General features: G+C 43.6%; 1 protein-coding gene across 1 annotated transcript in view; it reads right to left on the bottom strand.

Moving 5' to 3' along the window:
- The window catches only part of LOC141008430 (pleckstrin homology domain-containing family A member 5-like), a 236,955-nt gene that overhangs the window by 72,041 nt on the left and 150,796 nt on the right, over nt 1-14,118 (bottom strand). Inside the window, exon 4 of the mRNA XM_073480795.1 lies at nt 7,360-7,443. Coding sequence (XP_073336896.1) covers nt 7,360-7,443 — 84 coding nt within the window. The remainder of the gene's footprint in view (nt 1-7,359; nt 7,444-14,118) is intronic.

Raw genomic sequence — 14,118 nt, 5'->3', positions numbered from 1 at the left:
ACTTCTGCATATTCTGAACTTTGAATGGGAGCAGCTGTAACACAAACAATTTCCCCTAGGGGATAATAAAGTATTTCTGATTCTGATTCTGATTCTGATAATCTGTAAACATGGGATTTGGGATTCGGATATGATTAGCAACATGTTTGTACCACCATGAAAGGCACCAGTGCAAAGCCCAGCAGTATTGCACTTCACTGTCTGGTGTTTGCGTTAAGTTTTTCAATGGCTGATTGAAATAAACCACCTATCTCCACACAAATCCTCCCCAACAACTGCACCATCTTTGCTTTAATGTAGTTTCAACATCATTCCAATGACCTCCTAGGCCTCACTCAGAAGAATGAGTCGATTAGCCACAGATGTAATGTTGTGAACTTTGACCTACTCGATCCAGAAGGTGGCGATAATGCAGTATCTAAACTGTTGTTAAGCAACAGAGGAATAGTTGCCATGTTGCTATGCTACTAGCATGCCTGCCCTAAAGTGTTTGTCTATGTCAAAAGATGAAAAAACACATTTACTTTCAATTAATAACAAGGATGAGAGGCATATCATTACAGTGTATTATAAACTGGTACACGGAGACAAACTGAGTGAATACACATGAAACACTGTGTTTCACTCCTGTGTCCGTTGGTCATTCATGCTGCCAAGTTGATTGCCTGCTTACTGGTTTTGGCTACGTGACAATGGGTTTTGTTTTTCCAAGAGTTGAATCTGTTTCAACCAAGCAGAGCAGGTTTTTGGTAGTTTCTGGAGGATCACTTGAATCACCTCGGCTGGATTTAACCTGAGAAGCTCTCTGAGGCTGAGAATATACCGACCCTGGAGGGAAAGCTTAGAACTTCAGCTCATTGATTTTCATATTCATTTAAAGGTTGGAGAGGAAGGAAGGTGTGAAGAGACTCGAGGCTCATGTGGCATTAAGACGCCTCTCATTTATTTGAATGGAGCCAGTCCATTGGTGCAGCACAGGTGAAAATGCAGAGGGCTCCATCAAAACAACGCAAGGTCCCCTGGGAAAAAAAGGTGAACCAAGCTCAAGTATTGCTGCAATGCTATGTTATCTAGCAAGGTGCTGGACTGGCCAACCACATACATGCAAGCACGCATTGTAAAGTGAACACTGCGTTTCTACTGTGTACCACCGTTTGTGAAGACAACAGATACAAGAGTTGCTGCCATGGCAACTTTTCCAGAACGCTGTCTGTGTTCAGTTGTTCAGTGTTTCCATGTCTCACACGCTTTAAACATTCCTCTGTTACTCCAACTGGACTTCCTTGTATTTCATTGTATCATTGGCACCTTTAAACCCCTACACCAAGGCAGACACGTGTTTTAAGGCAGGACAGATTACACTGAATCCCTGCATAAGTCCAGGAAAAGTGCCTTGTGAAGCAGCATTATTGTCAAGATCACAAGATCACATGATCTTGTGATCTTGAGAATTCAGCTGCTCCCTCTCGCCAGGCTTCAAGCTAGTGTTCTATAAGGAACAACTTGCTGCTACGGGCGTGGTTCAGATGTGCCGACAGCAAGAACTGTTAGTAACTGTTGAAAACAGCACTGGCTCCTCAAGAGGTTAGTGTAGCTGCATTAGCATCAGTTCTATCAGAGAGTTTTTTTTATTGAAAGAAGAACAAAGAACGGCACTACAGGCTTTTCTTGATGGAAAAGATGGTTTTGCTCTTCTCTCTACTGACTTCAGTAAGAGTTTGATTTACCAACTGTCTCCACTGGGGGTATTGCTCTCCTACTGTTGATCTGATCGGTTAGAGTTAGACCATGATAGACCGATGGTTCGTCCAATCACCTGTCAAGTGTTTTTTAAAGCGCCTGCCCTTCTCCAAACAGTTTCTAGCAGCTCCGTTCTGTGTAACAAACCATCTGATGCGTCATGTTACCAGAACCATACAACTATTACACATGATCTGTTACGGTGCTCTCAGAGAGTGAGCCACAGTGGCAAGTTAAACAAATTCAATCATCAACCACTCAGATGGCAGCAGCAAAAAAACACATGACATCAAGTCTGTCAGTCTTTAATATCATTTAGTGCTGACACTCATCTCTTTTATGTCACACGGTATCTTTGCCTCACGTTTCTCCCACAGCTGCTGAGTGAATATCTAGACCCCTGGCTAGATCCCCATGGAATCTTGAATGGATTTTCATGATCCAGAGATTTTTGGTGACCCCAAGATCTTTCTTCTAATGCTACCATTGGGACGAAAACTTTGTATGGTCTGATATTGCTATGTTGTTGTTCCTGGAACAGCATAATTAATGTTGCTCCAGGGCCATCATTCTGACCGAACAATCATGTTTTTATAATGTTATAGCTTAGCGACTTGGGGGGAAAAGACTGGAAAATTAAAGACATGGGAGAAGTTATCCCTTCAAACACGTATTTGACAGTGTGACAGGGTCTATTTCAACCCATCTTTTCTGAAACCTAACCAAGTATTGAACCATTTCTGTTTTCAAACTCCAGAAGCCTTCCTCAAGCCCCGCCCTCCAGGCTAACTTCACATGACACTTGTTAAGGCTGCAGATTAATCAAGTCTTACACTCATGTCCTGGGCTGCAGTGAACACTGCAGCCACAAACGCCATGCTTTGTGTCTGCAGGTCAAATCACATTCATCATGTCTGCAAGTTACTTCAACTGAACTTTAAAGCAAAGATATTCTGCTTTCACCTTTCATCTTCATGCCAGTCAGGGCGGAACGAGCTGAAACTCTCATTAGCAGCATCAGTGCAGTTAAACACCTTTCATTCCCCGAGACTTTCTCACCTCCTCTCTGCTCAACAAGTTTAAAAATACAAACCGCACACACCTCATTTACATAACACACACACACACACACACACACACACACACACACACACACACACACACACACACACACACACACACACACACAGAGCTCAGCACTCCTTAACAGCAGCAGTGTGACAGAGAAGATAATTGGGATGGGAGATGAATGGGGTGAGTGTGAAAGTGTTGGAGAGCGAGTGTGTGAGTGAAAGAGCAAGAGAGGTGCTGCCCAGAGAGTGCAACTCCACTAAACTTGTTAGTATTAAGACAGTGTGTGTGTGTGTGTGTGTGTGTGGTGGGGGTCGGTATCTCGGCTGCACAGTTCAGAGGCGAGAACGGATTGAAATACCATCCTGACGACTCTTTTGGAGGTGGAGCGTGTAATTGCTGCAGTTTGTTTGTCTTTCTCAGGGGCACGGCTCCTAAATTTCATTTCAGCAGCGTCATCCTGACTTTTTGTTGTGTTGTAGCTCATCTCCAGGGGAGGAGAAAGTAGTTTCTTTGTAAGAACTGTGTGTGCGTGTCGTCTGCAGAATGGATCCCATTTCAGAGCTGATGGGCAGGGAGCATCCAGCAGTCGGTCATTTGACAGCACACAGTGAGGGAGGGAAAACATTCAGAGAGATCTGTCTTGATTTGTGAGTATGTAGCATGGCTGCTATAAACAAACCATAGAGAGCTGCATGGATACAGACGGAGGAGGGAGACAGACAGACAGACAGACAGACAGGTAGACAGCAGATGATATAACAAACAAGACGGATAATCAGTGGAGGCATGATAGTCTCCTGATTATCATGTTATTAACTTAGCGTACATATCTTATCAACATATATCTGTATATGTACATGACCTCAGTCATTTCTCCTGACCTCAAATTGCCCGATGTGTTTTGAAATACAAGCCAGAGAGTTCATTTTATTCATAGTTTGGCTTGTATGATTTTGTTTACATTGAGGTTGGGCGGCTGTGGCTCAGTGGGTAGAGCAGGTCAGGAGAAATGACTGAGGTCATGTACATATACAGATATATGTTGATAAGATATGTACGCTAAGTTAATAACATGATAATCAGGAGATTATCATGCCTCCACTGATTATCCGTCTTGTTTGTTATATCATCTGCTGTCTACCTGTCTGTCTGTCGACCAGAAGGTCGCTGGTTCGAACCCCGGCTCCCCTGGGCAGAACCGAGCCACATGCCGAAGTATCCTTGAGCAAGATACTGAACCCCGAAATTGCTCCTGACGCGCAGTTGGCACCTTGTGTGGCAGCCTCTGCCATCAGAGGGCCCTGCGATGAGCTGGCGACTCGTCCAGGGATATACCCTGGCCTCCACCCATATGAACACTGGATTTGGCCCCAGAACCCCCGCAACCCCCCGAAAGGGGGGATAAAGCGGCAACATCCCCGCGACCCTCATGGATAAAGCGGTCAAGAAAATGAACTGAACTGAACTGATGTTTTATTCATTGAGGATATTTTAATATTTGTTTCACATTTTAATTCCGTCTGAATATTCTTAAAGCTGAGGTTGGTCAGTTATTCTACAAGCATTTTTTGTTATAATTGTAGAAAATTCCTTTACAGAAACCACAACATCAAATGCTCTCACAAATAAAATAATGCAGTAGCTGTGGCTGTTGCAGGCCTCGAGTAAGCCCATCCAATCGTCGCATGACTGAGTCTTCCACAGGGCTAGGTGGATGTATGGCTAAAGGTATTAGCAAGCTATTGGCTCAATAATGGCAGAGAAAGTGCAGCCAGACTTTCCCAGCACTAACACACTAGCTTGACAGCGGTGAGTGCTAACAATAGCCATGTTGATTGTTGTCTTACATGTGAGCGAGACACGAGGTAGCTGGATATGGTTAGCAATGACAACGATGTGCTCAGGCACAGTGCACAGCCTGTGAGCCTGTTGTTCAGCTAACCCAGCAGCACAGAGCACACACTTACAGCAGTGAACAGCTGTTGTGCCGGGGAGCCTTTTTAGCCTGAGGTATGTTTAGGATGGCTATTGTGCTTCTGTTTATATGATTATGGCATGTTAGCATTAAACAGAGCTGTTTATCTATGTATTCATTAGAATAAAAAAGCATAGAGAGCTCGACCTTTATGAGAGTCATGGGGCCGTCAGTGTCAGTGCAGTTTGGAACACAGGGCAAGAAGGTGGCATTTTTTCCATCGTTGTTCATTTTTGGCAAAAACAAGATTTTCATGGGGTGTTCAGTTGTTCTTTGGAAAAAGAAGCTATTCAAACCTAAACCCAATCTTTCTCTTACCCTAAGAAAACCTTTTTTTTTGATACGTGACAGCATTTTTGTGCCTAACTAAATCTTAAGCATTGCTTTGGCAGATCAGAAAATGTGGATATACAGTTAATCTCTTTATAATATTTTTTACTTACTTACTTTATTTTTATTTTTATTTATATTTCTGATGGTGTTGGACAATCCACGCTGTCCTGGCATTATGGGGTGTCAGTTCAGAAAGCATACTGTATATATGACTCATCTTGGAGGACAGTTACAAATGAGATATTTTGTTGTTTGGTTTGGAGAACAATGACTTGCCGTCACACAGCACAAAAATAATGCAGTTTTTTGGCACTTATCACAGAAAAACACATCTAGACACATTTTCAATAAAGTGTTTTCCATTAACATGTGGCAAAAACTGACAGTTACGTGGTCAGAAACAGACACAGGGCTGTTGGTCTGTGTGCAGCTGTGCTGTGATCAGACGAACTGAAAAGATGATTTATGGCCGGTATAACAACCACAATCCTCTGCTTTCTATTCAACCACCGCCTCCAGGAAGCTCAGACAACAACACCCAACAGAGAGGGCGTGCTCAGAAGCTGGATTGAAAACGGATTCTACGATGAATATTTTGTGTCGTGAAAACCAGACAGAGGCTTTGGAGCGGTGAACAGAGTGCAGACTGTGATAAGAGCCCGGTCTTACTGCTCTCAGTGTGGGCGTCCATGCTGCTGGAGAGCTGCAGCTGCACACTGATGCTCTGTTAAAGTCCTCACAGCTGCATGGATACACTGTCTCTGATTAGGACATTTAAAAAGGACCATCATCCAACAGTCAGAGCTTTAACATGGCTTACAGATGATGCAGTCATTCCTCCACAACACCACAGTTAAATGCTCTCATACAAAACAGGCTGTACCTGATGTACACTGAACAACAAAGCCACCATCATTTCTTGAAGAAACGCCATAATCACAAATTATAGGTGACAGCCATCATGGCCAGCAGGAACAACTACAGGCCGGGCACTTTCTTTCCGATGACGATATAAAGTAACACAAATATTGAGGAAGGCTAGAAGGTACAAAAAGTGTTGACATGCTGAGTTGAGCAGAATGTACGGTGGCTCCACAGTGCATCAGTCCACCAGCAGAGTCATCGCTTTGATCTGGAGCCTGTTTCTTTAAAACCAGTAACATCTGTATTATAGAGAGATTTGATTTTGATGATCAAAATTGAAAGCCCATCTTAATCGATTTTTCATGACACCCCTACCTCAAAAACGTTTAGGTGGTTGTAATAATTACTATGAAAGCAGAGGAGGAAGTGAGGAGACGTAGGAGAAAGTCTCTAAAGGGAGCAGGACTTCAACCCAGGAGACCGCTGTTCATGTCCAGTGTTGAAGCGAAAGTCAATGAGGAGTTATTTTAACTAAGTGACGTAGTGAAGTTACCTCACGTATGTTATAGAACTAAAGTTACATACGTAACAGAGTTACTTTAACCCAAACCACAATGTTTTCCCAAACCTAACCAACCTGTGAGCAGACGAAGAAGGTCTGGATCGTGTATGGCTCATACGCTGCAACAGCCATGATGTTTAAAGAACGGCGATACATGTAGTTTTGGAAGTCACTGGCAATCGACCGACAGTATTCAGTGGTTTCGGTCGGAGGATGTGTTGATCTGATACTAAAACGTAGCCGGAATTTCTTTTCACAAGGCAACATGATAAGTTAAAAGGAGCACCTTCTCTCTATTTTTGTCTCCATAGATGGAGACAAAAATAGAGACATTTATCTTTCATTGACGTTGGAGAACCTGCCACCATTGTAAAGAGCGAGTTATTGAGTGAGTGATTTGAATGAAACGCTGTGAAATGATGTCAATCAAGTGACAAGGAAAACAATAAGAGACACAAGCAAAAGAGGCTGCAGAAGTTCTGATATTCAGAGTACGTTAACTGTTTAAGTCCAAATGACGTGTTCCTATTCTACTAGCAGTGTCTTTGCATTAAACAGAGGGGACATGTTTAATATGACTCATCCTACCACTCTATTGTTCTTACGTCCTGTCTGGTCATATCAAAAGTCTGGACTTTGGAGTGTGGTATAGTTAAGTCCCTCCAGATCAACACTCAGTACATTCACACACTGTCACAGCTGCAGAGCACAGCTGCAACAGTGCTTTGTGTGTCCACTGACCTTTCAAATCAGTGCACAAATCAGAAGCATACAATGCTGTGTGGGTGTGTCGGAGTGCAGAGAGACTTACTGTTCATTTACAACAAAGATGCAGTTGTCCTGGGAGGGGATGCCTGACACCGGGTGTTTACAGGTCACCTTTCGCTCATTGTGACTGCAGGGAAACATAGAGTGAGAGACAGGCAGAGAGGGAGAGAGGGAGAGAGAGTTCAGTCAATGCAACATCACCACAACAGTTGAAATGTGAAGCAGACGAAGAGCTGAAGACAGGGAGACATGATCCAAACAGAGTTAAATACATGACTTTACTATCGGTATTACCAACCAAGCATCATGAACCTTTAACAAAACACAGCAAAAAGGTCACTCAGCACACACACACACAGACACACACAGACAGACACACACACACACACACACACACACCTGGAGCACTGGTTGACTCTAAACTTCAGCATAATGTCCTGTTCGATCATAGGTGACAAAAAGTGTTGCTGCAGGTGATAAGCTCCTCAAAAATCAAAGAAAGTTCACGAGACGGAAGCACCAACAGTCTCCTTCTAAAACACTGCGTCTACTCCGGTCCACAGCAGAGAGGACAGTGAGAGAGAGACTACAGCAGAGAGGACAGTGAGGGAGAGACTACAGCAGAGAGGACAGTGAGGGAGAGACTACAGCAGAGAGGACAGTGAGAGAGAGACTACAGCAGAGAGGACAGTGAGAGAGAGACTACAGCAGAGAGGACAGTGAGGGAGAGACTACAGCAGAGAGGACAGTGAGGGAGAGACTACAGCAGAGAGGACAGTGAGGGAGAGACTACAGCAGAACAACAGTGAACTGATAGAATCCCTCTCTCTCTCCCTCGCTCTTCCTCAGAGGCACTTCCTCTGTCGTCTTTTCTCCTCTGTCCTTCTGTCTTTTCTCCTCTTTCCTTCTGTCTTTTCTCCTGTCCTTCTGTCTTTTCTCCTGTCCTTCTGTCTTTTCTCCTCTTTCCTTCTGTCTTTTCTCCTCTGTCCTTCTGTCTTTTCTCCTGTCCTTCTGTCTTTTCTCCTCTTTCCTTCTGTCTTTTCTCCTCTTTCCTTCTGTCTTTTCTCCTCTGTCCTTCTGTCTTTTCTCCTGTCCTTCTGTCTTTTCTCCTCTTTACTTCTGTCTTTTCTCCTCTTTACTTCTGTCTTTTCTCCTCTGTCCTTCTGTCTTTTCTCCTGTCTTTCTGTCTTTTCCCCCATCATCATGTCCTCTCTTGCTTTCATTCATCTGTGTTCTGTCTTTCACTTTGAGCTCTTTTCTCTAGTTCCCTCCTCCCTGTAGACTTTCTTGTGTTAAAATGAATGAAATCACACACGAGTATAGCAAAATAGTCAAATCTAGTTTCTTAACTTTTCTTTAAATAGATTTAAATGTGAAACCATTTACTCACATGTGATCATATCCCTTCTTAAAATCCATCTTTCCTAGTTTAACATTAGCAGTTCCTCACTTGTGACGACTTTAACTGAGAAGTGTCCGACTACAGATGAGTCACAGCTCTGACTGGCCAGCTGATGTGTTGTCTCTGTGTTATGTGATGGCACACTGGAGGCTCTTTATGTCTTTATACATCCCTGTGTTCCTGTTTCCGTCTCAATACATCTTCCATACTGTTCATGTATCATCATTCACACCTTCCACTCAGGCTCCATACATCTCTTATTTTTGGTCTTTCACTCTTGTTAACCATTCTCACTCTCATCTTCGATCCCTTCATGTCTTCCTCTCGTCTTCCTCTCTCTCAGTGTTACTCTACTTCTCTATTTTCCTCTCCTCTTTTTTCCACCTCATCTTCCCCCTCCTCTTCCTCTGCTTTTTCTCTCAGTCATATGCTGCATCACAAGAAGACTGCTGACTCCTTTGCCTCCTTCTCACAAAACAGAGCTTTGTTATGGACCCTGGAAACATGATGACAGTGATAATGAAGTGAGCTGAGGAAGGTTTGTAACACACACTCACAGACCTCCTGAAAGAGCCTGAACTAGTTCTTCTCCCCATCTTCTCCTAATTGTTCAGATAACTCTTTACACACAAATACGATCTTTTCTTCTAATTCTATAAGAAGTCTGACTATTAATCATAAACACAGTTAAGTGGAGAACTGTAGCCGTCACTGTAGCTTTATATTTTGTACTTTCAGTCAAACGACCTTTAAAAAGCCAGCATGGGATAGATCAACTGCTTGATTGTGTGCGTGCGTGTGTGTGTGTGTGTGTGTGTGTGTGTGTTCATTGGGAGCATTAGCAATAATCACCATGAGGCCAACAAGCACAAATACACCTGCCTTCCACCTTAAAATGCCCTGTCTTTATAAATCTCACAATAGTTGGATGCTTCTTTAGATGACACATAAAGAAAATCATAAATATTCACATCAACCTAATAAAAAGGGAACAGACTAATTGTCCCCCCCCCCCCCCCACCTGAGTGAGAAGCCTTAAATAAACGTAGTGAGCTCTCTCTCTCTCTGGGGGGTCAGCATGTGTTGGCAGCAGATGGAGGCTGAGAGGGTACAATGTTTTCACAGCCACATCTGGAGATGCCAGATGTGCAGGAGCTGGAGGGAGTCATTGAGGGAGGGGCAGCAGGGCGCTCCTCCTGGATCTAATCTAGTCAGCCATGCAGCACCATAGCTGGGAATGCTGACCCAAACTGGCCAGTCAGCTGCAGAGGCCAGTCAGCTGCAGAGGCCAGTCAGCTACAGAGGCCAGTCAGCTACAGAGGCCAGTCAGCTACAGAGGCCAGTCAGCTGCAGAGGCCAGTCAGCTACAGAGGCCAGTCAGCTGCAGAGGCCAGTCAGCTACAGAGGCCAGTCAGCTGCAGAGGCCAGTCAGCTACAGAGGCCAGTCAGCTACAGAGGCCAGTCAGCTGCAGAGGCCAGTCAGCTACAGAGGCCAGTCAGCTGCAGAGGCCAGTCAGCTGCAGAGGCCAGTCAGCATGGGCAATACCACCGAGAGTTTAACACAACCCATTCCAAAATAAAACAGACTTTGAGACGAGGGAAGTGCAAGTGCAAAAATGCTTTCTTATTTCCAGGTTTTAGGTCTCATTGAGTAGTTTTGTTGCCTTAACCTAACCAAACTGTAACCATCACAACGTTAACCACGTGTTTGTTGGGTACGCCTCTTGCTGCTTCTCTTATACAAGCCATTTTTATGACCTATTCTGTCATTTATGTATAAGGTCATGCTGCAATTATGTGTATGTTAGTGAAAAAAAAAAAAAAAATTATCTTATTATTTCTGTTCTGTGTCTGCTGTGTAAAGCCAAATACGCATAGACTTTTGGCTCTAATAATAAAGAAAACATCTGCCACATCTTGTCATACTGTCTTCTTTAAAAAAGGAAAAAGAGAAACAAGGGTAAAGTCATAGGAGCAGAAACATATCTGCCTCTGATAACAAGATGGCTCAGCGACGGAGCAGCAAAATGACAAGTTGTGAATAAACCATCAGGGCAGCTTTCAACAGGCTTTCAACCTAAAGCAACATTTCAAACCAGAAGCATCATTACACTCAGTTTCAGAGACGCAGCGAGACAAATCACAGCGACGTGTCGAGCTAGTGGACCTGATGTAAACTCTGCCTTATCCAAACTACAGTCACATCAGTGCCGCTCCCCTGCAAGGCTTGACCTAGCTCAGAAGAGACAGAACAGACTGTGTCAGTCACCATGAGTCATCAAAGACAGGTTGATCTCCTCACAATCACGAGGCAGATATTAAACATGAACAGCAACAGTCAGCACTGACAGAAAACACTTTCACTGATGAAACCAAACTTTGTCTCGACGGTCCGGCTTCAAAGAGGACAGTCCCTCACAATAATCAAAAGTTGTTGTTTAACAGCCAGTGAACCTGCCATCTTATAAATGTTGCTTTAATTATGGATGCCGATATCATCCTTCATATGAAGAGCTACACTGCTTTGTATTGATGAATGAATGAATAGCATGTTGCGTGCTCTAATAGCAGCATGTTGTGGATCACTGCGCTATACAGGCTGTACTTAACTGGTGATTAATTTAACAGAATTTAATTATAGCTCCTTTCAAAATGTCCTTTGGACAGCTTCTCCTCAAACTACCAGGTGGAAAAAACAAACTGAAAGTAGCCCTACGAGGGTTACTTTTATTATTTCAACCTTCTCATAAAATCACATTTAGTCATCCCTTTTTGTTGTCAGAGATGATGCCAATGTTTTCTTTTGTTTTATTTAAATGTACTGTAAGTTTTTCAAATCAAAAGGACGATAAGTGGTCTGCAGAGAAACACCAGCTGTCTGGAGGAGTGTCTTGGGTTCTGTGTTTGATTGACAGGGAATGAGGAGCTGTGCTGTAGCCTACATGTCATGGACAGACAGTGTGTTGTTAGTGGTACTGAAGCAGCATCTCACCAGACCTAAGTGACATATGCAGGTGCTTTTTCATGCCGTTAATGTGCTGCAGCTTAGCAGCTAGCTTGATATTAGGGCTACAGTCTTCATAGCTGCAAAGCTAATGTGGACCAAAATAAGGTTTAATACACCTTTTCCCTGCAGGTTACACTCCTCCTACACATGCCCAAGGTTTCACACCATCAACTTCTTTTATGGTTCAATGCAACGTGCTGTGACATGACGCCATCAGCTCCTCTCAACAGAGCACTTGAACAACTGCAAGTTTTTTGTCTAATCTGTGGGTGAGCTCGCCTTTCTTGGTGATCCTGTGCATGAAAACAAAACCTATACAAATACTTCTGAGAGTATGATGCGAACATTAATGCCGTCAAATAGAAAAAGTATAGTGCTGGAGCGTGGAGGCCGTTAGCTTAGCTAAGCTATCGTGGCTCTGTTCAAAGCTAAAATACCTGCCTCTAGATACACTTATAAAGCTCCCTAATTAACACTTTGGACCTCATTTGTTTAATCTGTACAAACATGAAATGTAAAAATGGTTAAGTTGTGTTCAGCAGAGTTAAGAGTTTTCATTATTTCTTGATCAACCACAGCATATCCATCCACCCAGCACTTTAGCCAGCATCTCAAGCTATAACGATGGTTGCCAGATATGGTTGGTGGTTTACATATAGGTCTCTGTATGGGCCTTAACTGACATAGCAACCTCACTGAGACAAGACTTCTGGAAGCTGCACAGAAATAGTTCCATCACATAACTTCCCCCAAAACACCTAGCTGCTCTCACTCTTTCAGTGAATACCAAAAGCCAAAGACCATGTGTGATAGTTAAATGAAAACACTTTCTATGATCACTAAAGAACAAGGGCTCCAAAACATATTGAAAGCCCTTCACTTAGGGTCTTGCTCCTCCTTCAGCTGCTTGGGTTATCTTAACCCATGGCTGATCAAGCATGTTTCAGTACAAACATTCAAAGTAAATCCAACCCAGATTATTCCAGGTTATACATAACACTGTGGTTACTGTCATCAACAAAAACTGACTTCTGAAATCCAAAAGCGAGTAATCCAATTTTATAAACACCTTCTCCTACCAATCCAAGGTCCTTCATTGCCAACAACCAACAAAGATGAGAGTCTCTCTGCCAGCCGGTCCTGAAGCTCTGCCCACAGACAGCGGGGCTTCAGGTCGGACATCAGACAATCCAGCCCAACTAAATCATCTCAAAACAAGGAAAATACATCAGACCCTAAACCCAGAGTACATGATGGCAGAGTACCTGAACACCATTACTGACAGAAAACTAAGGAAAACATTAACAATGTACAAACTGGAGTTAGAGCTTCTTTCTACCACAGCAGCCTCTCAGCTCATGTTGATGTAAAACACACCTGACTGTGGAAACTGACACCTGTCTTCCAGCAGCTTCTGCATAATTACAGTTAGGCAACTAAAACACTTGATTAAGGTTAGGGTCACATTGTGGCCCCTATTAAAAAAGCAACATTAACTGTTGGTCTTTGACAGAACAAGAACTCCAGTCTCTTGTGTGGAAGTTGGACATGCTTCATGACCATCCACCACCCTGACCTCTACATCCCCACACCCTACTTTGGGCTTTGCTACATAAAAGGCACTCCATGTAGCACTTCATGTTGGCATGTGAGCTGTGAACAAACTGGAGAGGAGACAACAAGCAACCCAGTCTGGGACCAAGTCCACTTGAACACGATGCCAGGAATGCAAACACAGCTGCAAGCTGTATGCGTGTATAGGAAGAATCAAGAGGTATCTGTTGTTTCATTACACAGTTCTGAACACATTCTGATCGCTAACATCCCATTAAAATGCTGCTGATACTTAAAGCTCTGACGTTCAGTCCCGGCACAGGCCAACAATTCCATCTCAGCAAGAAACCTAAGCCCTCCTCGCTTGTTGGTTGCTGGAAATGAGGCTGTTTCAGAGGCACAGGCCATCAGACTGTTGTGAGGCTGATAGAATAGAAAGGAGAATGAAGAAATACAGGGAGGAGGTGAGAAACAAACTGTAAATGAGTGAGGCCAAGACAAATAAATGCAATAAACAAAGAGAACAGTGCCAATTCACAGCAGCTTCCTGGTGTGGCTCCAAGCACTCCCAATTCAGATGTACTGACATAAAACATAATGGGAAGGAAGGAGGAGGAGGTTGAAGACAAGGGAGATGGGAGGGGAGCTGAAAGGCACTGTGCCTGGAAAGGCAAGAAGGTTTGAACCACTGTACTGCCACCTTCACTTACTCTGTCACTAAACAGTGAACTGTCTGCTGCTTCAGGGCCTGTGCAGTTAGCAGGATGGTGCTTAAATGGGCCAATCAACAATCATGGTGCAGAACTATTCAATACGGATATTTTTTCTAGGCTACTGTG

Source organism: Pagrus major, chromosome 14, assembly GCF_040436345.1.
Source record: "Pagrus major chromosome 14, Pma_NU_1.0".
Taxonomy (NCBI): Eukaryota; Metazoa; Chordata; class Actinopteri; order Spariformes; family Sparidae; genus Pagrus; species Pagrus major.
This window is presented reverse-complemented; position numbering and strand designations above follow the sequence as displayed.